We start from the raw sequence: 27701 nt of genomic DNA on the forward strand, positions 1-27701 counted from the left end.
TAGCTCATGGTAGGCAATTCCCAAGGGAAAAAAAAATCGTTGGTGTGCTGAGAAAATTAGAGTGAGAATGCACAGTATCTTGATGTGTTACTTAAGGCAATGGAGCTTTAGACTTTACCTTATGTGCCATGTACATTGATTAAATACAAAATATATGCCGGCCATTTTTGTCCATCATTTACTGTATTGATTTGGTAGCAGGGGAACTGTAATAAAAAAGCCATTGATTTACTGTCCTTATTTGCTTATGGGCTTTTTTTTATTATTAATTTTTCACCTTTTCTTTCTCTTTTTTTGGATCATTTCTTCTAGACAAATGCTGTGCTTCATGAGGTTAAAAGAGAGGGGCTCCCTGTGGAACAAAGGAATGAGATCCTGACTGCCATCCTTGCCCCGCTCACCACCCGTCAAAACCTGCGGAGGGAATGGCATGCCAGGTCAGTTCTGCGGGGAGATGGGGATTTGTTGTCCCTGACACACAGGGGCTATATGTGGCTAAACCCCTCCTTCCAGTTGGTCTTTTCCCTCTCATTTGAGGGACCAAGAAAAATAAGCACGTTGAAGACAATTACAGCTAGGTAGCTTTCCTGTCCATGGTACCTACATTAGTTGTAATGACCCGTGACGCTGTCTGGGTGTGTATATGATTTATCCCTGGGCATAACATTTAGCATAAACGTTTGCATCTTGAGCATAATGTGACTTAAGTACCTGAGCCGAAAGGACGTTTTTTAATCAGCAGACCCCAAATCTGGGTATTTGGGTAGACCAGATGTCTGGGAAACCCGCACAGTGCTCTTGGGTCACTTGGTGCAGAGTAGGTCCATTTAGAACCCCATTTGCAGAATTGACGAAATAGGAATTGCTTTTGCTTCAGCACACTTTGTTTCCACATGGAGTTGCCTGTGTTAGAAAGCTGCTACTGGTGGAAAGTTGCTCTTACAGAACTGATGCTGGCACAAAAAGCATCACATTATCCTGCTCTTTTTTGAGAAGCGGTTGATACGTGGATGGATGGAACTAGTTTCCTAGCATGTTGAGGTTGTCCTTTAGCTCTGTAGTTTGTCAAAGCTGTTGAATCGCCCTCCGTCCCTGTGCTAAGGAAGAGGAAATCCGGAAGACTGTGCTGTATTCTGTCTCACATTCTTCCCTAACACTCAAAAATTCATTCTCTGTTCCTGGGAGTCAAGAACATTTATTGATAACCATAATATTCTTCACCTGACTTCATGCAATGGCATTTACACTGATTGATGGCTTTACTGGGAAGAATTGTCAAAATAGATTTGTCTGAACTGGGCTGAAGATGAGCATTTTCTAGGCCGATAGTATGAACTATTGATTCTGATTGGTATCAGAAATCTGCTTCTCCAGGTATGTGTATTATCTCTGAATTCAGGCTTGTATTTAAACAATAATGGAAAAATTCCCAGCGATTCCACTCACCCCTCTCCATTTTGGTCGAATGAGTAAATGACAGTTTCAGTGACAGCAATGACCAGCCGATGTCTGATTTAACTCGTACCAATTCACTTGAATTTGTCTTGTATTATAATTTACTTATATTCATTAAAGTATGCATGCTTTATTAAAATAATGGAATATCAGTGTGTAGACTAAGAGGTTTCGTTCTCTGACATTTTCTATCTTTCCCATGATAGTTCTTGTTAAATAAAAAAAAGGGGGGGGAGATAGAATTCCCCTATAATCTCTCTCCCAACTCTCTTCCCTCCAAAGCATGGGAGAGAGGGGGGGTGAGGGGAGAGAGAGAGAGAGAGTGTCCACAGATGCTTTTGTTGAGTGCATTTGGTTTGTTAACAATAATTTCCGAATACACCAAATCATGACAACGTGGCCAGAGCGGCCTGTCTCCACGGAGCCGGCTTTCAGCATTTCCGCCTTCACTGCTAACAGTTCCATCAGGAGCTGGAGCCAGTGTTGAAGTGGATGTAGTCTAGCATCTGAAACAGAAATCCTCAAGTCCTTTGTGGGAGGGGAGGAGGAAAGAGCAAGCTTAGCAGCTGACATTACGCAGAGCCCCTTAAAACTAAACACCTGAAAGCCAATCTCCAGAGGGCGATGTCTTGAGAGCGCCCAAGGAGAAGTGTCCTCCGCGTTTTAAGTAACCAGCGTCCTCGCCCCCATCTACTGCAGCCCCGTTTGGCCATTCCCATCCCGGTGACCGAGCTGAGGCTCCTCCGGGCGCGCGGGACCCGCAGGCGGTCACTACACGCCTCTCGAATTTTCGTCTTCCAAGCATCCTCGTCTGGCCACCTCGAATCGCACGTTGCCTCGAGTAGCCATCGGCCAGGGTGGTGGTGGAAGCTAGAAAATGTCCAGCGGCAGCCCAGACGGAGCTGCCTGTGTTTTGGAGATTGGCCTGTTGTGTACTTCGGAATTACGCAAGGAAAAATGTGCTTTGACAGAAAATAATTAGCACTCACCAAAGGCCAGGCAGTAGGTTACAGTATTTTACTTTCATCAAAGCTACCAGGGGATCGTTTAGATTAGATAATAGAATTTTTTTTTCCCCCCCGTTGAAAGTTAAATACAGATGACTCTAATTACCTTATATTGCACGTTAGAGCACGGGCTGGGAACCGTAGAACTTCAAGAAATTTAGGTCAGCTGAGACGCCACAGCTGGCAATCGCTTCAGTATAAGTCTGTTGTAATAAACCGTCTCCTGAGCAGGTTCATTGGCGATCATGACATCAGGGAGACTATTTGAAGTGAAACTGGTAAACTCAGTTGTAAAATATTTGTGTCTCTCTCAAGCCAGGAGCTGAGCCATTGTTTGGGCCTCGACTGAAGTCTCTCAAACCGAAAGCATATGTTCCCTATCATTTTGCTTTTGGAGAAAAGTGTCAATTCTGCATGACTTGGGGTAACCGAGTTTGTCACAGTGTCACACAACCCTGCGATTCTAGAGGCACATCTGAGTGCTGTGGGCTTCCTTCCCCAAGCTCGGTAATCCCATAAACAACCCTCTCCAAATAGGCTTATTAGGCTGTCTGTTCACTTCCCCGGAGTTGAATGATCCAAAGTACATCAGGAGAAGCTGTGTGAATGCAGGGTAAGTGTTAACAGAAGTGGTACAGAATTTCTGAAGATTTGGCTTTGTTTATACAGTCCACTCCGCCTGATGGACAGCTTGTTACAGCTTTTAAAGAACTGAGCTAGCCCTCTCATCTGACCCCTTCCTGACCCCCGCAACCCAAAGGTCAGTCTGCAGCTAATAAACTCTGAGGCTCTTAGGCTCTACTGTAGGAAAAGGCAGAGAAAGAGCAGCTGCAAGGACGGGGTGTCCCAGAAAAGGCTGCTTTCGGGTCACTCTCTGATAATGAAAATGATTACCAAATTATATGGAAGTTTAACCGCAATAGTGAGTGAGAGGAGGGTGGAGCCCAGCGTATTAGGTTTGATAAATGAACTGTGAAGAGGCCCATCTGGCTCTCAACATCTTTTCTCCCCCTCTTTCCCTACCAAGGGGAAACATTTTAAAATAACAGCAGTACATATAGACTCAATGACCCATGCAAGGAGCTGGAATGGATTAAGATTTAATGGTGACAGTGGAAGAAATTATCATTTGAAAAGTGCACCAAAGAAAAGGTACAGTTCAATGTCCATGCCCGAATTGTTTTTCTAAATAAAATATAATAAGAATCAGCGCCTTTGTTTATTTTACACAAATCCCCAGCATCTTTACTAGATTGCCAGAAATTTTGAAGGCGTTGTGTATTATGGAATAATTGTTCCTGGTGGGATTCAGAGCGGCTTCCCCTTGCCTTGAACATGTCAGAGTGAGAAGCAAGCACTTTACGTCTGCCTGCTTACTCATTTGCAGCTACATAGGAAAATCAAGTGTGAGGGAAAATGTGAAAAATTTGGCAACCATTTCAGCATCTCATCATTGATCGTTGTGCTTTTTTTTTTTTTTTTTTTTTTTTCCTGATACTGATTATACACTTTTTGAAGTTCCTGGGAAAGAAGAATTTAAGGCTAAGTTTACTGGTGCAAAAAATTTGAAATCCATGCGTAGTTTTTCATACTCTGCATTTCCCACAGACTTATAGAAGGAGCACATAATTATGGTTTTCACTTTATTTGTCATTTATTTAATTTTGGCACCAAAAGAGAATTCACTTTTAATTTCATTTTCTACAAACTTTTTGAAGTTCCCTCAAATGAATAACTCTTAATACTGTTTTATTCCTCCTGTGAATGACTTGGCAGTTTTTCTGTAAAAGAAAGAAAGCACATAGTGTTAATTAACTAGATTAAGCTTTATTCCTTTCTTTATTCTTTACTCAAGGAAACATCACAGCAATGCTAATTAGTGGCAACAGCGGATGGGTCACTAAAAGCTCTATGTCTGCTCACTGGTAATTGATCAGGATAATCTATTTAAAGCTCTCACCCAGGTCTGTGTGAACAGGGATGGGTACTGGTTTCAGACCATTGATATCAGAGACCACAAAGCTGTGTCATTGCTGCAGACGATGGACGCATGCTATGATTCTTTGTGAAATGAAAGTGATTTTACTCATACGGTGTACAAAATGCTGCATGAGGTGCCATAATTGTGCTAAGGAGCCAGTTTAAGAGTTCATCTGGGGATGAGAATGTAGAAAAGTTCCTAGAAAGGCACTGTGGAAGGCAGTGAGCAGGCAAGTAGTGCTGTAACCCAATCAGAAACATGTTTAATTGTGGAGGTCTTGGAAGACTAGACTGTTGTTACATCGAAAGCCCCTGCTGTTGAGCTTCATTGTCTGCATAATGTAAGCCTCACACAGACAATGCTTATATTAAAAATAGAAATTAAAAGCTTCTAAATGTTATCCGGAGTCAGCATGTTTCCCACTTGTGGTTTTGACTTGTCTGTGGGGCTTTGGACTAAGCAGCACACTAGGGGAAAGACAATTCTGGAGGTGAGGATGCTTTGAGAATTACCTGTGCATTTCAGCTTTAAGGCAGTACCTCTAAATCTTCGCTAAGTAAGAGGCAAATGCAAAAAGCTAAGGCAAAAGCAGGGTTTTTAGGTTTTTTTGTTGTTAATTAAAAAAATTGAGGTACAATTCACATAACAGAAACTTCTTAAGACATAAAATTAATCATTTTAAAAGCTGACAAAGAAATTTTTTTAAGTATATGCCCAAGATTGTGCAACCATCACCACTTACCTGATTTTTCTTACCCTAAAATGAAACTTTGTATCTGTTCACAGCCCCTCGCAATTCTCCTTCCTCCCGAGAGTGGCTAATACTTATCTACTTTCAATTTCCATAGATTTGCCTATTTTGATCATTTCTTATAAGTAATTTCATAAAATGCAAAGTATTTTATATCTGACTTCTTTCATTTAGCGTAACGATTTCAGGGGTCATCCTTGTCATAGCATGTATTTCATTTGTGTGTATTTCCGAATAATATTCCACTATATGGATGTGCCACATTTTATTTATCCAGTCATCCGTTGGTGGACATTAAGTTGTTTCTACCTTGTGGCTGTTTTGAACATGAGTGACATGTTTTTAGTTCTGTAGGGTGTATAGCTGCTGGGATTCAATCACTGGACATGGGGTAATTCAATGTTTAATTTTTTGAGGAATTTCCAGACCTTTTTTTTTTTTAAGATTTATTTATTTGAGTGGCAGAGGTACAGACAGAGAGAGGGAGAGACAGAGAGAGGTCTTCCATCTACTGGTTACTCCCCAAATGGCTGCAACAGCCAGAGCTGGGCCAATCTGAAGCCAGGAGCCAGGAGCGTCTTCTGGGTCTCCCACATGGTGCAGGGACCCAAGCAACTGGGCCATCTGCCATTGCTTTCCCAGGCTACAAGCAGAGAGCTGGATCAGAATAGGAGCAGCCAGGGCATGCACTGGTACCCATATGGGATGCCAGTGCTGTAGGCTGAGGCTTGGCCCACTGTGCCACAGTGCCGCCCCCCAGACTGTTTTCCACATGTGCTGCACCACTTTGCAATCCCAGCAGTGTAACACAGAGGTTCCAATTTTTCATGTCCTTGCCAAAACCTGTTGGTTTGGGTTTTCCGGATTAGAGGTCTCATTGGCATGTCCTTATGGTGTTGACCTGCCTTCCCCTAGTGACTAATGATGCCGATAGTCTTTTCATGTAAGGTTTTCCTGAAAACCTTTCTTCTTCTTCTTCTTCCTTTTTTTTTTTTTTTTTAAATAGAATATCTTTTAAATGTGGCAGACTTAAGAACTCACCTCTCGTTAGTGGTAAAGAACTCATAAGCCTGCCAGGGGTATTGGGCTTGTTGAAGGGGTGAATTCCAAGGGAGGCTGTCATTTCCTGGCAGCTGTGTCCACTTCCCGGCGACCAGGAGGAGGCCTGGCCCTTGATTTACTTCCATGCGGCTCAACTTACTCGTTTCTGGAGATTTCCTACTGCCGTTCTGTTAAGTTTCTCTCATTACAGTGTCTGAGCGCTGAAATGAGAATGTTGTCTGTTTGTAGTAGCTCCTCCACTTTTACCCTCAAACAGGACTCCCAGAGCAGACAGCTTCAGGTGGGTCCAAGGAGCCTTAAAATGGTGCTAAGAACGATTTTTAAAAAGATCCATGACAGTTTCTTAGCAAAGCTTTTGGAACTTCTTATGTCCAGTTAAAAGTGACTTCCTCAACACCTAGAGAGCTTTACATACACGTCTTCCTCATACTGGGCCTTTGGCAGCTCAAAAAACTGCCAAGTGAGCATTTTTCTCTGGACAAATACAATGGTCTCAGCATTGAGCGTTCCCCTAATCACAGCCCTGCCCCTCACTGCTGGCCCCTGGAATAGACCCACTGCAGACCCCCTGATAGGCCCCAACGCCTGATGGTTAGAACCTGGAGCTTCAAGGGAGTCGGACTGCATTTTCCGAGCTAATGTACCTCAGCGCTTTGATCTGGACGAGAGTCAAAATATGTGTAAGTCACTTGTGGTTCACTTCAGGCGCTAAGAGTTGATGTGGAGGTTTCCTCCTTGGCTATCTGGTCTCTCCTTTTGCCTCTGGCAAGCTTAGATTATACTCAAAACTGACAAGTTGGCCAGCTTAGCAATGAACTATTATTTATTGAGGGCTGGTCAGGTGCAAGTACCTGTAGAAAGTATCAAAATGAGTATCAAAATGAGTTTGACACGGTGTCAACTCTGAAATACTTATTTAATGCAGGGGCTGGGGCAGTTAATAGGAACACAGCAGGACCACGTACGTTTCCTTCCTTACCAATGCGGCCTGCACTGAGGGGGCTTACAGTGGGGCCGAAGCTTAAGAAAAAAGAGCAACTTGACTTTGATTCTACGCTGAGTCTGTGTTCTGTAGGCTTCACGAAGGAAGAGCCTTGGTCTGCTCAGCGGCTCTGAAATGCGCACCCCGAGGTCTCTGTAACATTAAGTGGTCTCCCCCGTTAGAACGATGCCCTGTTCAGGCAAGGACCTTGCTGCCTGGTTCTCTTTGTATCGCCAGCATCTGGAAAGGTGCCTGGTGAGTCACCTGAATGAATGACATGACCTTCCTGTCACCCCATTTCCTGTGCTCAGACATGCTCCTGTTCCTCCTTCATCCTGCAGAGGAGTGACCGTTTGACATGCTGTCCTGGTGCCTTTCTCCCCCGTACCATTGCCGGGTGTGAAAACCTTGAAAATGGAAGTAAGGCAAGATCTCTGATGTGAGTTCTGTGGTGTTTCAGCCCCAAGACAGCACCCCAGGCCCTCATTCCAGCAGGAACACGGGAGAACACTGTCTGCCCAGGCACTTGACGGAGAAACACCATGAGACTGGGCTGAGACTAGGACACAAGGACATGGTCTTGTCCTTGAACCTGCCGTTCCTGGTTCCTCGTCCTTCCTGGAAGTGCAGGGGGGGAGGAGAGGAACTGGGGGGAGGAGAGGAACCAGTGAGGAAGGGAAGGTAAAGGCCCCTCTGGGCTCCTGCCCCTGAATAAGTGGGTAGGTTCCAATCCAGCGGGGACAAAGTGAGACCCACGCATGTCAAGTCTCTATTCTGCCTGCTCTGCATGGCCGCTTTTTTCTTCTCACCTGGTGATGTCCTGATGTGGCTTTAATAATAGTGACACAGGGATGCGCTTTGACCCTGGTGACTCCACATTTGGGCTAGAACTTGTTTTCCACCCTAGGGAGTTGTGGTCACCAAAAAAAAAAAAAAAAAAAAAAAAGTAGAGCCTTGAGGATGGGGCTGTGGCATGTTGAGGCTGTTGTACTTATCTGCAGAGACAACCTGTGGCTGTGTCATCTGACCGTGCCAGCTGTTACCACCCGTGCTCCAGAGAGTGGCTGCTTATGCTGGCGGGGGTGAGTTAGTTGGGAACGAGAAGTTGGGCCACCTGCAGTTCAGTCCTTGCGCATCGCAGCTCGCGGAATTCTGTATTAGAGCGTTGGGGGTGAGCATGAGGCGTCAAGGAAGCAGGGAAGCCCTGGCCTGCTAATTGCTTTCAGTATCTTTCTCTGTCCGTGCATCTGTCCCTTCTCCTTTAGTGATCGCAGGCTCTGCTCTCTGCTGCCCTTAGCAGAATGTCCTCTGTGTCTCTGCCCCAGATTACTCCATAAAATCCGCTTACTCCATAAAACCTCCTCATAAATGTGTAGGCATTGAAATGTTGTATAAATGTAGAGCGAGGATTAAATGAATCTCGAGATAGGGTTACCTTTTTTTCCAAGATGCAGCAACTTATCTTAAGGGGGCAAGAGTTGTTAATGTTATTACCGTTGTTACTGTCATTATTTGAATGGTTTTATGGGGGACAAACGCCAATTGACTTCTGCGCATCTTGTTTAGAAAATCAACACATGGGCTCAGTCCGAGCTGTGCCTCTGGCAGATCTCTCACTGTGCTCAGTTGTTTGCCGTTTCTTATGGACAGAACTTTCTGAGAAAACATTGGTTCATTCATTTATTCTACAAATATTTATTAAGTGCATAGTATTTTCCAAGCAGTGTTCCAAGTTCTGGATACACACAGCCCTGAACCAAAGTGATGAAAATTCTTCTCTCATTGAGCTTATATTCTAGTTGAATGACAGAAGAGAACTGTTTTCCTAAGTGGAACTCTGGAAATTTCATATTTATACACACATATATATATACGTATATATGTTTACATACATATATATACATATTAGGGGCAAATATCTGGCTCAGTGGTTAAAACCCTGTATCCCATATCAGAGTACCGGGTTCCAGTCCTAGCTCCTCTCCCAGTAACCACTTCTTGCTAATTCAAACCCTTGGAGGTTATGGCTCAAGTACTTGGATTCTTGCCATCCACATGGGAGACCCAGTTTGAGATTCAAACTCTGGCTTCAGCCTGGCACAGCCCTGGCTGTTGCCCAGAGTGAAACAGTGGATAAAAGATCACCCCCCCACACACCCCGCTTCTGCCCTTCAAGTAAAGAAATTTTTTAAAAGAGAGGGGTTAAGCCTCTGCCTGCAGTACCTCCCATATGGGAGGTAGTTCAAGTCCCAGCTGCTCCATTTCCAATTCAGCTCCCTGCTAGTATGCTAGGAAACCAGCAGAGGATGGCCGAAGTGCTTGGGCCCTTGCACCCATGTGAGAGTCCAGAAGAAGCTCCTGGCTTCAGATCAACCCAGTGCTGGCCATTACGACCATCTGGAGAATGAACCAGTGGATGGTGTCTCTAACTCTTCCTCTCAAATAAATAAATAAATAAATCTTTTTTAAAGTAACATATTATAAAAAGAGAATTAACTTTCAAAAAAAAAAAAGAGAGAAGAAATTATATAGTTGCCATGTACTCAACAGAACCAAAATAAAGTCATTCAGTGGAAATAAAGATACAGCCTTTCCTGCTCTTAGAAAATGATCACTTGCTATGAAACTTGCATGCCGTTGTAGTGAGTCACATTTGTGAGGTATGGGCAAAACACCAGTGTCCGAGAAACGCCACGCTAAGGAATGTGCAACATTGATTCTTCTCTGATTAACTATCCCCTGCTTCCCAGTGCCTTTTCCCAGAAATGTGTCACTTTAAAGATCTTCCCTTTAAGGAAGGCTTAAATTAAGGCCTCACTATATTGAGAAATCTTTCATAAGAACGAACTGAAGCAGCTGTCCGTTTCTCATAGGTGTTGGGGGATTACGGATCATAATGTACTCAAGCGCTTCATAAATGGTGGTTATTGTTGCCGCGAGTGGCCTGGCAGTCATGGGTTGTTTCAGCAAATATTTACCGAGTGCCTTCCTGGTATTAGGCACTGTCCTAGGCCCTGAGGCCATGGAGCTGAGTAACGTGTGTAGGGGGAGTATATTACACAGTGCAGAATAAGTGCTGCGGAATGGCTTGAGTCATGATTCCGTGGAAACCCACGTGCCAGGGAAGCAAGAGGCTCGATGTCCTTGTGTGGCTCATTGTATGCCCACGGACTGTGAGGAATACTGCGGCACAGTCAAATTATGTTGGCTACGAGGGGGCAGGTAGCTCTTTGTCTCCAAGTCTGAGTGAGAAGTAGGGGAGAAATCTGTGCATGATTATGGGTCATTGGATGAAGTTTATGCTACCTTTCTCCAGAGGGACCTAGTTCTCAGTGTTAAGGAGGGCGGAGGGGGGGGGGCAATCATTTACTTCTGGAGCAAATTTTGTGAATATGGCGTGGTGATTGGGAGCTTGGATTCTGAGTCAGATTGCCTAGAGTTGATTCTTGGATCCACTTCTGTAACTCCAGGGAAGTAACAATTACAGACTTTAACTAGACAAGTCATGCAACCCTTCTGAGCCTCACTTTTCTTGTTTATAGTTTGCTTAAGGGATGATGATAATGGAACCTGTTTCCCAGAGCTAAGTGATTCCCTGTAAAATACCTAGAGCCCATATCCGTAATGCACTCGGTGTTCAATAGAAAGCACCTAGCCTCATCATCCTCAGATCAAAACAATGTCAAGAATCAACTCAGTTACCCTCACCCAAACTTGCCTCTCCTTTAAAAAAAAAAATCTGTTGATTTGAAAGGCAGTGTTACAGAGAGGAAGAGAGAAAGAGACTAACAGACTTCCATTTACTGGGTTACTCCCCAAATGGCCACAACAGCCAAGAAGCCAGGAACTAACTGCCTCTTGGTGTCCCACATGGGTGGCAGGGGCCCAAGTACCTTGGCCATCTTTTGCTGCCCTCCCAGGTGCATTAGCAGGAAGCTGTATGGGAAGCAGAGTGGCCAGGACTCAAACTGGCGCTCCGACGTAGGATGCCAGTGCTATAAACTGCAGCTTAACCCACCATTCTGCAACACTCCTCCTTGGTGTCTCCTTTCCAACAGTACCCTATGTGAAATCCTAGCCTATTGCTGAATTGGTGTAGGAAGGAACTGTAGGCAGGACTGTATGTCAGGCCCTCCACTGTCACACATTGGCAGAGAGCTAGGCTGTGGTGTGAGTCCTATCATCAGCTGACTGCAGCACTCGGAGCAAGTCTCAGACACTCCGGACCTGAGCCACCTCGTCTGGAACAAAAGTGGCGCGAGTCCGATGACCACCAAGGTAGGAGGCACCTTCCAGCCCTGACTGGATGTGGCCCTTTCGCTTGGATTCCTGGGAGCAGCCGAAAGGAAGTGTCAGTTCCTGTGAAGCCTGCAGTTGTATTAATTCTAATAATAGTAGCAGCCCGCACTGATTGGGAACTCACTATGTGCAGGCAGAGCTTTCAATGCTTTCTATGGCAAGGTGAGGAAACACGGACATAAGGAGCGAGGGAGCTTACCCAAAGCAACAGCTAGTACGGAGTGGGGATGGAATGTAAGCCAACATGACCCAGCCCGGCCCAGCCCACTCGGAATGTAGGGCTGCGGCGAGGGCAGTAACTCTGCTTTAGTCTTTGGCAGCCACTCAAATGCTTCCCTGAGAATTTTGACTCAAGTCTCAACACGTGGGGCTCCGAGACCTCTGGGATCCTTCCCGGCCTGTGTCTGTAAGTCTGTCTTCCTCTGGTACCACAATGTGTTTCTCACTTTTTCGTTGTGGGTGCATCTCTCTCTCTAAGGAAGTCGTTTCCAGCTCATGCTTTATAAATCTTCCTGCCGCCAATCTTTTAAGGGAGACCGTTATTACCTTTATAGCTGTGTCATTTCTTTTATATTGCTTACAATCTTTTAAGAAGGTGAGAGAGTCGGGGCGAAGATGAGAACATCAAAGTTTAGCCTCCAAGAAATCTGTAAATCCTCGACGTCAAATAATTTTGGGGCCGTGTTCACCAAGGCTGATTTGAGCAGGTGCCCTTAAGGTGCAAGGGTAGCAATTTATCTACTCCGTAATGGGTTAATCACCAGCTGTACACTATGTTTATATCGAGGAAACAATTTCCTGCACGTCAAGTATAGTCATTTTATTCTATCTCAGGGGTGTCCCCAGTGTATTTTACAAATTTACTTTGTAATGTATATTCCAGGTTTATAGATAAAAGTTTAACTCTGGCTTCCAGTTGAGGCTGTGATGGGTGGGGGCAGGGGAACTGGGGCTTGAGGGAAAGGAGAGGAACAGCTCTGATGGCCTGTAGGGGACACTGTTGCCTCATTTATCAGAATTTCCCAGTATCTTGTCCTGGGACAAAAAGAAAGGGAAACAGAACACCAAAACAGACAAGTCAGAAAGCAGAAACAGGTCAGTCACCTTAAAGCTGGTCCTCAGAATCACTGGAATAGTTCCCGTGGGTTTAGAATATTTGGTGTTTCTCAGGCATTGGCCGGGCTGTTTGGTGTCCATGCAGGAAGTAGTTCAGTGTCTCCGAGATGGGGTGATGGTTAAGACTCCCAGTTAGCTGTCTCTCCACATTCTCCACCAGCCAGAGTGCTCAGCACATTACTTTTTCGTTTGATAAACCTTTGGCTTTCACTCACCATCTTAATTGCCTGTTAAGATATGCTCATGTTAAGTTGGAAATCCTTCTGCTATCTGGTATTCTAAATAAATACTAGAAGCCTTGGAAGGGCATTTTGGAAGTTCTCTTCCTCCTGTTTTTGTCCATATCATTTTCATCGCTGAAAAAGATGCTGTTCACTGGGAAAATGAAGTTGTTATGGCTGCAAGAAAGACGTCTGCAGGGCTTGATGGGAACGCCAGGAAGCACATGGCCAGGTGCTGCAATGGCTCCTGGTTGGGCATGCCTCTCTCCAAACTGTTGACAGCTTCTGTGTCTGTCCAGGTGCCCCGTGGCCCTGGCAGCCAAACCTCCACCTCCCTGCCCAGCTCTGACCTCTTTCTCACCAGACCACGGGCCCTGGAAGGTGATTGTAATTAACCCTTGGGAAGCATGGGTTTTGTTAAGGCAGTGTGCACAGTAATGATATTGTTAGCTTGCTTCATTTCCAGTTTCACCATCAATTATGCCATGTGTTTCATCCAGTTGGTGCTACCCTCCCAGTGTTAATTATAACCTACAAGACTGTTACAGTTAATTTTATGGCAAGCATATTGTCTCTTCAAGGCTCCAGAGCAGCTCATAAATTATCTTGAAGGTAAAATGTAACTTGGGGAACTAGTTATGAAAATTCCATCCATCTCGCTTAGGAGCTGCAGCTGCTACTGTCAGCTGCCTCGCCGCTGCATTGTGAAGGAATTATGGTGGGTCAAGTTGAAGAGGGGAGGCCCAGGCTGTCACTGCGGAGAAAGGCTGTCCTGGCCCTGTCAGACAAGTACCTTCTGCCAATCCCTGGTGGTTTCATTTTGCAGGCAGAAAGAGGAGGCAGCGCAGGTGGACAGTCCCCCAGCTGTCTGTATTCATTACTTTACAGAAACTTGGTGTAGGTAGGCAGGTCCAGAGACCTTGCCTCTTCTCTGTTGTCATGATGTTAGGCATCATCTACAAAGTGTGAGGTGGATAACTCTATAACTACCTCGGGGTTTGGTTTAGGAGACCAGACAGGTAGAGAGGTAGAAGCTTCTTGTAGCAAGAAACCACCCCCCCACCCCCACCTCGCCCCCTGCCAGCAGCCCCTTGCTAATCTCCCACATGGCGAGTTCTATCTTGCAAAAGCCCTTGGCTTGAATGAGCACTTTATTTGTGGTTGTTATTTTTCGTATAATCTGATAAAGTGAGATTTCACTGTGAACGAATGTACTCTAAAATTGCCTGCTAAATAAATTAGCAGGTTATCTTATTGGGATAATAAACACACTCCTTTTCTGTTTCCTCACACGAAGTCTAAGCCTTACATTTCAGCCCTCAGGGCTTTAGCATTATTATTTTTAATGACTGAACACAAGTCTTTCATTTAGCTTGTTTGTATAGTTACTGTAAATGATCTTTCTGCTGTTGGTTCTTCATTTGAAATTCTGCATGTTATGCTAGCTTTAAAAGCTTTGAGGGGGCCTCTGAGAATTGGGAGCTGTAGTAAGCTCAGCATCGCCTAGCAGCATCAGAAACAGGCTGTGGCAGGAAAGTCAGAGAGAATGTGGAAAGAAAGTCCGCCTGCGCATGTCGATCTGAGCGGTGTGGGCTTGCATGTAGCACACGCACACTTGTGCGGGTGGGCGTGGGGGTGGTGCAGGCTGAGGAGTCTCTGCGTGGTGGAGGACAAGAGCCGTGCCCGGAGCAGGTGGTTTCCCCGTCGTGTTCCTGAACATGTTTATTGTGTTCCCACATCCGCTGGCTTTTGTATCCAGGGTGTCTGCGACTGTTGTACCTGGGCTGTGTAGTGGGAAAAAAATGAGGTCTGGTTTTGAGGGGTTCCGGGGGGCACAGGGAGTGTTGAAATCTGCCCAGAAGGAACCCTCAGCTTTCTAAAGGTGGTCTTCTGCGCTCTTGTTTATAGGGGCCCAGGAGTTGAGTATTTGTGAGTTTTCCAATGAATGCCAGTGAGTTCAGACCCGAGTTGCAAACCCACGTCTCCGGGTCCTGGCAGTAACCTCAGTGATGAATGGAACCGCAGAGAGGGGACGTTCACACCCCGCGGGTGCAGCTGCTCTTCAGCCTTGCAGGGACCTTGTCACGAGGGCTTCCATGTTTTCAAGAGAGGTGGGAAATGTAGGCTGTGTATGAAGGCTTATGAAGGCTCCCAGCTCCAAGTGTTAGCTTACTAACGCAAATATTTGTAATTATTATTCAGGCTAATCAAAACATGTCTGGAGGCTGGATGGTGTGGATAGGATTCTGTTCTAAAATGGAAATCCTGGCTGCTTTGAATTAAAAACCCTCTCTACTTTCTCCCACTTCTTGAGAATAGAAGTAAAAGCCCTGGCCGGGAGACCGCAACACGATCTGGGCACTGCCGCCATGACCCAGCACCATTGGTCTGCTCTATGTAGGTTCTACTTAACAAGGGTTGTTTATATGTATTTTATCTTATTTTGCCTTGACCTTGGCAGGCTTCTGAGAGCGTATCAGGGAACGTTTTCACTAGCGAAGTGTATGTGGTGCTCATCATCACTACAACAGGGGTGCCTGCCAAAGGGTTGTGGTTTTGAATCCGATAAAGGGTTTGATTCTCCGAATGGAAGGGCCAGGACTCTGTGGCTGGTGAATCCCCATCTCTGCTGTGACACCCGGAACGCCTCGGGAGGGGAACCCAGCTGCTCGTTCAAGGCGCAAGTGAAGCTTCCACAAGGACCTCACGTGGTCCAAATACTCTGACTGCTCCTGCCCAGCAGCCACGTGGGGGTGTGGCTTGAGAAGTTATTAAATACCTGTGGGTTTGATCTGGAGAAGAGGAAAGTTTAAAAGCTATTTCTTACCTTTAATAAGGAGGGCCGGGTAAGCCTAAACCTTGGCTACCACTGAAGTCAGCTGTTACACATGCATGGTTAAACTTCATTGTAAATATTTCATAAGGGTTATTACAATGGGGCTAGATTGACATCATAGCCCCAACTGTACCAGAGGAACTATTTCATTAAAATAAGCCAGCATTTCCAAAGAAACATGAATGTCTTCTATAGCAAAGTTAACATAAGGTCAGAAAACTCTTTGAAGAACTGTCTGCATCAATGTTTATAATTTCTGCAGTTATGGATTTGCAGTTTGTGCGAAAAGTATAAAAAAAAATCTCCCAGAGAGATTTTATTTTGGTTAAATAAGACTGGCTTATAAAATAGTCTGTATTCCAAATCCACCCTAACCCAGCGTCTTGGCAGCCTTCTGGATAAATAATGTATTTTCCAAAATGTGTGTATTTTTAAATCGAAGAGGAAAATTAAGTGGCAAACTGTGTCTCTGGGTTGCCATAAACTGACAGAATTCTAGAAACAGAAAGCAGAAACTGATACTTCATTCATTGTCAGAGCAAACTACAGAAGTATACATTTTTTTTCTTGATGCATGGAAGGTTACAGTGAGGAGCAAAATATTTACCCTAACTACTTTCATTTTGCTCTTGGGTTTTTTTTTTTTTTTTTGAGTAAAAGTTTATTAAAGCATGCATTTTTGTGTGTGTGTCACACGAAATATGTATGAGGTTGAGAGGCATTTGGCAGGAAAAAAAAGATATTCACATTTTGTTAAAAAAAAAAAAAACTTAATCCATGCTCACAGATGGTCCTGTTCAGGTGCTATTTTAATTATGAGGTAAAAAGCAGCCCCACACAGTAGGAAGTCGTCTTAATAAATGGAGGGGAGCTTTTGTCTTCCACTGTCAAAAAGCCTTGTTACCGAGAAATGTAAATACCGGGTGTCTCCAAGCCACTAAGAGACTTGGAGAAAGCAGGAGCGTGGCTGCTTCTAAAGGTGAAATGAGAACACTCGAAACGCTTCACAAACCCGGGGACCTGGACTTCCTTAGCCGTGGTCACTGTACTGCTGGCTTTTTCAGAGAAGGATCTGACTCGGATGTGTGGACGTGTCCGTGGAATCAGAGGGACTATAAACAGAGCTCCCTGCAAGTGCGTTTATAAAATGCTTTAATCCAAACGGAAGTATTTCTTGACTCTTCTCAAAGCTCCTCGGGCCACCGTGCCCTTCAGGCGGTGGAGAACCGATGGTAATGCATGTGATGGGCAGTAACACGCAAGCAACACAGGCTTCCTATGAAATATTGGTAATATATTGTAATGATGTCTTACTGTCTGTGCCTTAGTGGGGAATGATGAGGACCTCATGTTAGGACCCCAATGTCCTGACATAGTTAATTATGCATGGATAATGGTTTGCAGCCATTGCTGTCCTGAGGCATGCAGCTTTGTTGTGGGGGGCTTAGTAAGCGTTTTGCAGACTCAGGTGCACCGCATCTAGATACTTTCCTACACAGGAAACAGCTGGGCTTCCGTCACCGTGTTATACATCACATAAGGCGACTCATTTGTTATTGCTAAGCTAATGATGCAAGTGTAAACCTTTATGTCCCCTTCTATATTGTCATAATATATTTGCTGTAGAGATGCTAGCTTGTTTCTCATAAGTAATTAATCTTTCCCTATGCCAAATATAGTACATGAAAATGGGTTAACACAGGGGTCAAAATGCATTTAAACCAGTCTGCAGAGGTTAGATGAGAACCCTGGATACAGGGGCAGGTTTTTTTTCTTTCAAACTGCTTCATCGCGTCTCCAGAATACGCGCCCTGGCAATGCCCACATGACTGGGAACTTACTCTACAAAGGAGGCTGTTGGCAGTCCTTTAGGGCTAGGGGCAGGATTCAGAGCTGAACCATGCACAACAAGCATGGTGACTGCCGTCCGCATTCAGTCCCTTGATGGAGCGGTATGTTTTTGTGAATGATTGTGGTGGCAAGTTTCTGTTGAAGCTTCGTGTGTAGGTAGGCCCCTGTACAACCTGCCAGGGCATGCCACAGAGCCTCCGGAAGTGGAATTCACGTGCCCATAAGAAGATACTGTGATACACTGAAAGGACTTTGTATTTTAGAAATTATGTATTTTGCCCTTTTTTTGTAGTGAGACATTTGACATTTACTCTCAGCAATTTTGAAATGTACACTGTATTTTTTTTTTTTAAGATTGATTTCATTTATTTGAAAGTGATTGGGGTGGGGGAGGGCAGGAGAGATCTTTCATCTCCTAGTTCACTCCTTAAATGCTCACAGCAGCCAGGGTTGGGCCAGGCTGAAGCCAGGAGCATGGAACCCCATCTGGGTCTCCCACGTGGATGATGGAGACCCAAATACTTGGGCCATCCTCCACTGCCTTCCCATGAGCATCTGCAGGAAGCTGGATAAGAAGCTGCGTAGCCGGGACTCAGCTGCAGCACCCTAATGTGGAATGCAGGCCTCGCAAGCAGAGACTTAACCTGCTGCACGACAACACCCACCCCATACAATATGGTAATTAACTGTGGTCTCCTGGCTGTGCCAAAGGTCTCACACACTTCTTCCTCCAGATTACAAAAGCATGATCAGCATATTGACCATGTTGTTCCCAAATCATGTTGTTCAGAACAAGACTGCAATCAATCTTTAAATTTTTTCACTTTATTTAAAGGCTGATGAAATGTAATAATGTCAGTTGTTTGTGGCTATGGATAAAAATCATGATGGTGCCTCGTATCAATGAAGTTTAGGAGATACTGGCCTTACAAAGTGCAGGGGTCCAAAAGCATGTGTCCAGATCATAATTATGTCCTTGATTGCCTAGACGATCATGGTCATTATAAGAGTATGTAGCAGCAGCTAACTTCCACGGTGTCCGAAGACCTACCAAGGTTAGGGAACTCACCCAGGAAGGCACTGGTTATAAGCACTCAGGATTTGAACCCAAGCAGTCAGTTCTGGGGTCTTCTTTATAATCACTTCATTTTTCTGTGTCTTGGTGAGTGAAAAAAATATTACTTCTGTGTGTTCTCTAAAGAGGAAAAGCATGAAAACACTGCACATAACATTGCACATTGCAGCACTGTGCTGTCCACGGCTGGTGAAGGCTCTCTCCTACACCGCTGACCCGGCACTGCTGACTGCTTCCTTAGTTAGCATCCCAGATGTGTGTTAGGACACATGCCTTGCAACTCAGAATTCTTCATTTGGATTAATGAGGAGGGAGAGAGAGGGAGAGAAGGAGGATAGGGACAGGGAGAGCAGAACCTTGTTTTTTCAATTACTGCCATAGCCCCTTCTGAATATGTACTACTAGGGGGTAAGTAACACATTTCTTGCTGTACAAGGGTCCATGGAGCAAAAATTCTTTGGCAACTTCCCATATTTCCATACTTAGAAAAGTATCATAATTCTTTTCCACGTTCACTTCAAATATCTGCAAGCAGTGTCTAATCTTGTGGGAAAGCTAAAGTGAAACTCTCTAGCAAATGGCATGGTTATATTCCCAGAAAGAAGAAACAGAGTTAACCTATGAAAATGAATCTTGACTGTTAACAAATGTGCTGAAATGAATGGGAGAACACAGCCTCCAAGACTGAGATGTAGGCGGGAATTGAGGTCTCCTGGGTCCCAGGTCCTAATGCACACATTTGAAGTTCTTCCGTGACTGTTGATTTAAAGTCCCAGGAACAAAGTTCAGACAGGTAAGAATTCTCATACCGTCTCCTCTGATATTTTTCCGAGCCAGAGTGCCGGGTTTTCTTAAGGAGTGTTTATGACTAGCTCCGTGGCACAGGGAACGCTGACTTGGGAGAGGCGTCAGCATGTGGAGAAATGGGTCATTGGAGCACTTGTAAAACCCGCCCAGTGCACACTTCCAAGCCACCCTCCCCACAGGCCTGGAGTCATCACGAACAGTCACTTGAGAACTGTGAGATGCTCAAAGAGGAAAATTGCAGAACAAAATGGGTCCGAAAGAATTTATACTTTTGTCACTTCAGGTTGAAGCCAGGGGCCAAAACTTGGGTCTCATACCATTGTGTTCTACAACCATTTAATTTGCTAACCAGACTTAACTGATCAGGATCTGCAGCCACTGCCTCCTCTTCCTCCTCTTCCCCCTCCTCCCCTTCTTCCTCCTCCCCCTCCCCCAGCATAATCAAAACAAGAAGCAGTGGGCTCTGCAGCGTCAGTGTTGTCTTTTATTGTCCAGCCTCACCATGTTCATTCTGGCAGGCTGAGATGAAACAGAAAGCTGATATTTGGAGCCACTGGAATTGCAGGCCTTGTAATTTAGAAATATCCATTTTATCCCGTGTAATTTCTTCCCTAAGATTCCTCAGTCTAAATCTGATACAGGTAGGAGCCAAGACAAACAGTAACCATTTATAGTCACCCAGACCAGTTTGAATTTCACTCTAATGTAAAGCAAAAAGAGTTTTTGGCTTCATTTCAGGTGTGTAACAGGGGTAGAAAATGCATTTAAAATTTTGCAGCAAATGTTACCATATGTTTCCATAACAACTGCAAACTTTTATGTTAGAAAAGCAATAATATAAACACGTAGGAATCTTGGAACAGTAAACTATTAATTTACCAAATATAAAAAAAATCCAGCATGAAGGGGCTTTTACAGCCACAGAAGCCAGGAGGGGCCCAGCATCCTGTGAATTTCTCCATTATGTGGCAGAAAATGCCGCCGGTTAGTTTAAATGAGCAAATCTTTTAAAATGATAGGGACAGCGTCAATTCTCCGCAGTGCGTTTTCCTGAAACAATGTGCAGTGGTGCCAGCCACGGCTGATTTCTTTCACCACACTGAACTAGTAAAATGCCCTTTAGTAGCTGCCCTGATGTACATCTGTAAAACAACTATAGTTTGTGTGTGTGTGTGTGTGTTTCCCTCCTTCACCCAGAGCTTCAAACCATGAAGAAGGCTCAGAGTCCCTGCAGAAAGTGTAGGACCCAGGAGCTGGCTGTAATGGTTGGCACGGAATACGTGTTCATACACTGTTTACACATGTTGATGAGGTCCCCGGTTTCCCCCACGTACCCATTTTGTAATATTAAAGAGGGGATAAGGGGACAACCGGATCGACCTAACCACATCTTGAGAATGAGCAGTTCATCAATAGAATTATTGAAATCATCACCAAGGGAACGTCAGTCTTCTCTGATTTCTCTGTGTGCCCAAGAGACAGAGTCTACTTGTAAGAGATGTATTAGAAACATGGTGATGGGGCTGGGGCTTTCCTTTGAAAGGGTGCATGTTTTTGTTTTGTCCCTAAACCTATCTCAGAGTGTGCCTAGGGTTTTTGAGACTTTTCCCTCTTTATTTTTTTCTTTTTAAAGTGTTCATTTGTTTATTTGAAAGGCAGAGTGACAGAAAGAGACACTGAGATCTTCCTTCCATCGGTTCACTTCCCTAAATGCCTGCAAAATCTGGGGCTGGGCCAGGCCAAAGCCAAGAGCCCAGAACTCCATCCCGGCCTCCACATGGACGCAAGCAGTTGAGCCATCATCTTCTGCCACCCAGGGTGTGCAATAGCAAGAACCTTGATAGGAAGCAGAGGCAGGATGAGACCCCAAGCGCAGCAAACCCAGCTGTTACTTTCTCATTCAAAGGTAAGCAGAGGCACCTTGGCCAGTCCTGGGCCATGGGTTAATGATGTAACTACCATTGAACATATGATCAGTGAAGAGTTAAGTCACAGAGAAGTGGCGGAACTAAAAATCAGATATAGGACTCCAGGGAAAAGGGGGTACGTTAGGAAGGTCTCTGGTATGGAGACAAGGTAGAGAGAGGCACAAAATCCTCAAAATTTCAGAAGGTCTAATAAAGAGAGCTGTGTTTCAGCTGGGCCAGCGATTTCACCGCGGCTTCTGCTTGGCCTTCAATCTAGAACGTGCAGGTTGCCGAGCCCGAAATGGTTCAACCACCAGGGTGCTGGTGAAGCAGGGCTCTCAGTGTTATCAGCCCGAGGAGGAACTGAAGCTAATGTCTAAGGAGCCTGTATGAGTCGGAGAAAATTTGGCCAAGCAGGAGTAAGAGTGAGAGGCATGACTTAGGCTGGCAGAGGTCAGGTTGGTAACACAGAGATGTTTGTGAAGACCTCTTTCATTCCCGAGTCCTCGGTGGGCCTCTTTTTTAGACCAGAAACCTAAAATTTTACCTGAGTTGTCACCATCTCTAAATGGGCTGTTAAGAGCATTTCTCATATTCCTGTCAATTCTTTTTTTTAATATTTTATTCACTTGAGAGAATTACAGAGAGAGGTAGAGACATAGAGAGAAATCTTCCATCTGCTGGTTCATTCCCTAAATGGCCGCAACAGCTAGAGCTGAGCCAATCAGGAGCCAGGAGCCTCCTCCAGGTCTCCCATGTGGTTATAGGGGCCCAAGGACTAGGGTCATCCTCCACTGCTCTCCCAGGTGCATTAGCACAGAGCTGGATCAGAAGTGGAGCAGCTGGGACTCGGCGCTGCAACACTACTGGTACTGTAGGCCAGGGCTTTAACCTGCTGCACCGGGCCACTTTTTTTTTTTTTTTTTTTAAGATTTTATTTACTTACTTAACAGATCGAGATACAGACAGACAGGGAGAGGCAGAGACCTCTCTCTGTTCGTTCACTCCCCAAGCGGCCACAACTGCTGGAGCTGGGCCTATCTGAAGCCAGGATCTTCTTCTGTGTCTCCCACATGAGTGCAGGGGCCCAAGTACTTGGGCCAATTTCCGCTGCTTTCCCAGGCCATAAGCTGGATCAGAAGTGGAACAGTCAGGGGCCGGTGCTGTGGTGTAGCAGGTAAAGCGGCCATCTCCAGTACAGGCATCCTATATGGGCGCTGGTTCGAGTCCCAGCTGCTCTGCTTTCAATCCAGCTCCCTGCTATGGCCTGGGAAATTAGTGGAAGACAGTGCAAGTCCTTGGGCCCCTGCACCTGCATGAGAGAAGCTCCTGGCTCCTGGCTCCATATGGGCGCAGCTCTGGCAGTTGCAGCCATCTGAGGAGTGAACCAACGGATGGAAGACCTCTCTCTCTGCCTCTGCCTCTCTGTAACTCCAGCTTTCAAATAAATAAATATATCTTTAAAAAAAAAAAAAGAAGTGGAACAGCCAGTATACAAACTGGTGCCCATAACGGATGCTGGCACCACAGGTGGAGACAAACTACTATGCCACTGCACCGCCCCTTCTTGTGTTCTAGGGTACTTATGCTAGAAAGCATCTCTTTAAACAGTACTGCCATTGGAGTCTAGCATTGATCATGTGGATCTTTACTGTGTGTCTAACCATCCAGTATGGATAGTTAAGAAGAAAACAATTCCTGTGTACTCATTTCAGAAGTATTTATTCCTAGTATACAGCACTATTCAGACAAGGGTGCATGAAAGCCCCAGCCTGTGTCTTGTGCTGGTGGAGCTTACAGGCTAGTGGCAGGGGCCAGACAAAAACCAAGTAAACAAGTAACACCAAGGAAAACAATGTCAGATAAGGATACATGCTGTGGGCAAAAAGGAGGGGGTTGGTGAGTGGGGGCTGGGGCACAGAGCTCTTGGGGAAGCACCCTGAAGGGATCTCCTGGGAAGCCTGAGTGAGTGGAAATAACGGGAAGAGAGGGACCCCTGTGACCAAAACAGTGACTGAGGGAGGAGAAAGGTGAGAAGGGCTGAGGGAGGCAGGAGGGGTCAGATCTAAGGCTTCATTTCTCATGGTGTTAACTAAGAGTGAAAATGAAATAGGGGGCCAGCATTGGCACGTAATGGGGTAAGCTGCAGCCTGCCATGCGGGCATCCTGTATGGGCGCCGGTTCAAGACCTGGCTGCTCCACTTCTGATCCAGTTCCCTTCTAATGCTTCCTTTCTAAGTGCTTGGGCCCCTGCACCAACATGGGAACCTGGAAGAAGCTCCTGGCTCCTGGCTTCTGATGGGCCCAGCTCCAGCCATTGCCGCCATTTGGGGAGTGAACCAGCAGATGGAAGATATTCTCTATCTCTCTTTCTCTTTCTCTCTGTCTCTCTCTCTCTTTCTTCTCCTTCTCCTTCCCCTCTCTGTAACTCTGCCTTTCAAATTAAATAAAATAAATCCTTAAAAAAAAAAATAAGAATGGGAGTGGGAGAATGAGAGGAAAAAGGGTGGGAGTATGGGCAGGAAGGAGGTAGGGTGGGAAGAATCACTGTGTTCCTAAATTTGTATATATGAAATGCATGAATTTTGCATTCTTTAAATAAAATTTTAAAGAATCCAAACTCCATTTACAAAGTTATTTGAAAATGTGTTCCCACTGTGTATGAGGTTCTGTGGAAAGCAGTTCTTCCAATCAAGGTTGTTACAGTTTAGAGGTTGGAAAGCAGACATAATTGATGGTGAGATAAATGCAAAATTAAGTGGAAATGACCATAACTAAATCATGAGCTCTTTGAAGTAGTCATTATGAGCTGAGAAAGTGTTTATGGAAAGAAAGAGGAAATCAAAAGGAAGCTAAAAAGCTATTGAACACCTACTATGTGCTGATCCTTTATAGGTGTTTTTATATTTATTTCTTACAGTAACCATTCAAAAGTGAGTGCCATTTCACCATTTTATAGATGATGAAATTGAATTCCAAGAAAGTTAAATAAAGATAGGTATCAGCTCCAACCCATTTTAACATCTTAGAACAGAATCAAAACCTCAAAACTAAGTAAAAATAAAAAGGCCAGGTGTTCAGCATAGCAGTTAAGACACCTGCAACCCACATCAGGGCAACTGAATTTGATTCCTGGCTCTCCTGACTTCAGCTTCCTGCTAATGCTGACCTTGGGAGGCAACAGTGATTGGGTTCCTGCCACCCACATGGGATCCTGGCTTCTGACCCTGGACCTGGCCCAACCCTAGCCATTGCAGGTATTTAAGTGGTAGGGCGCACACTTTCTCTCACCTGTCTCAACAACTGAAAATTGTATATATATATATATACACACATATATATATGCTTTTGAATATCTCTGATATTTCCCCCTCTCTTTCTCTCATTGATATGCTAAAATGTCTCTCTCTCTCTCACACACACACACACACACACACGATCCATGTGCTTGTTTTTAAAGATATGGAAAGGGGCCGGCGCTGTGACTCACTTGGTTAATCCCCCACCTGCAGTGCTGGCATCCCATATGGGCTCCGGTTCTAGTCCCGGCTGCTCCTCTTCCAGTCCAGCTCTCTGCTGTGGCCTGGGAGTGTAGTGGAGGATGGCCCAAGTGCTTGGGCCCCTGCACCCGCATGGGAGACCAGGAGGAAGCACCTGGCTCCTGGCTTCGGATCAGCACAGTTCCGGCCATAGTGGCCATTTGGGTGGTAAACCAATGGACGGAAGATCTTTTCTCCGTGTCTCTCTCTCTACCTGTCAAATTAAAAAAAAAAAAAAAAGGAAGAAAACATTTCTGAAATTAAAAAAAAAAAAAAGATATGGGAAAGGAGCAGAATTCTAGGGATATTGTGACCTATTAGGAATCCAGCCTTTGGAAGAAAATCCTCTTAAATAGAACAGGTTATGGTAGCCATGCTATGCTATGCTATGCTATGCTATGCTATGCTATGCTATGGCACGGAGAGCAGATCTAGCCCTGTGGGAGGAGAGAAGAATTCATAGAAGAAGTAGGTGCCAGGTGTGACCTTGTAGGGTTGAGCAGTGCACTCAGGTGGAAAGACCCTGAAGACATTGAAATGTAGAACACATCATCACCAGTGTAGTTCCTGGAGACAAGTAGAAACTATGAGAGGAGGCATCACATAGCTGTGAAACACACCTACATTTTCCTCTTTGGTTTTAGAAGTAAAACCACCCCCATTTAAAATGTGTTTCCATTACATGTAGACATCTGCTTCAGGAATCCTTTCCTTAGACTATTGTTTGAGGGATGTCCCCAGGTGCAGGTAAGGGTCGCGTGTAAGATAACCCCTTTTCACTTGAGGGAATATCCCAGTAAAAGTCCTCCGGCTTCAGCTGGGCTGGCATGTCTGACAGACGTGTAAACAGATGTAACCATTGTTGCTAATGACAGGTGATTATAAGAGGCATGGGGGCCAGGGTAATTAAACCACAATTTGACAGGAACATTTGGCAATGTACTGTTTCAGCATCCGAAATATCTTTGCGGTGTGCTTCCCGCATTGGCTGGTGACTGTCATTCATTTTTATTCTTCACTGTGGTGCTTTGAGATCCGACAGCGTTCTATCTCATTCCTTCAGGGTTCGTCGTAGGGCTCCAGAAAATGGACCGAGTATCCAAGACTCTGCCCCAGGCCTGCTGGAGTGCAGCAGCAGGAATCGGGTCTGTGACCTATTGCTGCGATTGTTTTGGACATATTACTGAGTCCAGTTTGGTGGGCGTAATGCCCTTTGGAGAGAGAGATGAATTGTGTTCATATCACTGTGATTTTAGCTTCTCTGTCTGTTACCTGGACTTACCTGATGTTGTCCCCATAGTTCAAAAAACAGCTTATTTGATGTTCCTGTCCTCTAAATTGTTACTACTGAAAGAAGGGAAAAGATCTCAAGTCGCCAGTAATCTGTTGTTATGTGGGATGAGAGTAGAAATGGTTCATTTCTACTAAAATGTGGAATTCATCCATATATCCCTTAGATTAGAATGCAAGTTTTTTTTTTAAAAAAATACATTCTTTTTACTATCAGGATATCTAGCAACATTTAAAGAGTACCTCCTGCCAACTGCTAGTTATGCAGTTAACTCATGGTTATGTCTTTGCTGTGGGGTGGGGGTTCCTGTCTTGTGTTGGATAAGTCCTGGACCTTCATGGACTCAGCCTGTATGTTTTGTTTTGTTTTGTTTTTCCTGACAGGCAGAGTTAGACAGTAAGAGAGAGAGACAGAGAGAAAAGTCTTCCTTCCATTAGTTCATCCCCTAAATGGCCGCCACGGCCGGTGCGCTGCGCTGATCCGAAGCCAGGAGCCAAGCGCCGCCTCTTGGTCTCCCATGTGGGTGCAGGGCCCAAGCACTTGGGCCATCCTCCACTGCCTTCCCGGGCCACAGCAGAGAGCTGGATCAGAAGTGGAGCAGCTGGGACTAGAACCGGTGCCCATATGGGATTCCTGCACTGCAGGCGGTGGCTTTGCCTGCTACTCCACAGCGCTGGTCCCCACCATGAACTATTTATTGTGGTCCTGGCACTGGTCTAAAATGGGCACCTTGCCCAAGAAGAGCACCATAAATTGGCTTCTCAGGATTCTTGGTATATAATGTACCTGGCTAGCTTCAGAGATCGGTGAAGCCGAGCTTTCGGCCAAGGCCAGCTACAGCCCCGATAGCTGTTTCTCTGTCTCAGCCACTTGTGATATCTCCAGGTGGGACGTAGAAGGAAATGAGCTTTTGGGTGCAGTTTTGCTTAACCCGCGAGAGAGCCGAGCCACTGTGACTATTGCCCCTCCCACGTGGAAGACTGGCGGCCACCTCCTCACTGCACCGGGCAGCCTGGGAAGCCCGCGGCCGGCTTTTACATTCTGCTCCAGGCTGCCGTCAGTTTCTAAGCAGAGGCTTTTTTAAAGCTTTGTCAGTTAGGTTAAAAGGTGTTCCACCCCCGGTGTATAAAAGAGAGAGCGAGAGATTAAACTCACTAAGCCTGCCATGTTCTCTGTAAAATATCAAGTCAAAATGATTTTTAAATCCAAAGTTACTAGGCTTAGGGGGTGTGACCTTGAGTGAAAGCAGCCTCGGAACTAGGGAGGAGAGATCTGTGCAAAAGACAATTGGCCCAGAGGCTGGTGGCCTTCGGAAAGCTACTGAAGCCAAAGCGAATTTGTCTTCTTTCTCTGCCTCTTGGCCAACCGAGCACTAACCCCACATAAATACCCAGCCTGACTCCCAGGCCTCTGGATTCCACGCAGCAAGCCTTTTGCAGAGTGCCTGCTTACTGCAAAGCCTGGGCCAAGCTCCAGGCCGTTCCGGGGATAAATAAGACAGGGGCTGTGCCCTTGGGAGGC

General features: G+C 45.3%; 1 protein-coding gene across 3 annotated transcripts in view; it reads left to right on the top strand.

Annotated features, from left to right (window-relative positions):
* The window catches only part of FTO (FTO alpha-ketoglutarate dependent dioxygenase), a 413000-nt gene that overhangs the window by 241990 nt on the left and 143309 nt on the right, over window positions 1-27701 (top strand). For all 3 annotated transcript variants that reach the window (XM_062177305.1, XM_062177304.1, XM_062177306.1), the window contains one exon: window positions 313-437. In XM_062177305.1, the coding sequence (XP_062033289.1) occupies window positions 313-437 (125 nt within the window). The remainder of the gene's footprint in view (window positions 1-312; window positions 438-27701) is intronic.

This window comes from Lepus europaeus, chromosome 19, assembly GCF_033115175.1.
Source record: "Lepus europaeus isolate LE1 chromosome 19, mLepTim1.pri, whole genome shotgun sequence".
NCBI classification, from domain to species: domain Eukaryota; kingdom Metazoa; phylum Chordata; class Mammalia; order Lagomorpha; family Leporidae; genus Lepus; species Lepus europaeus.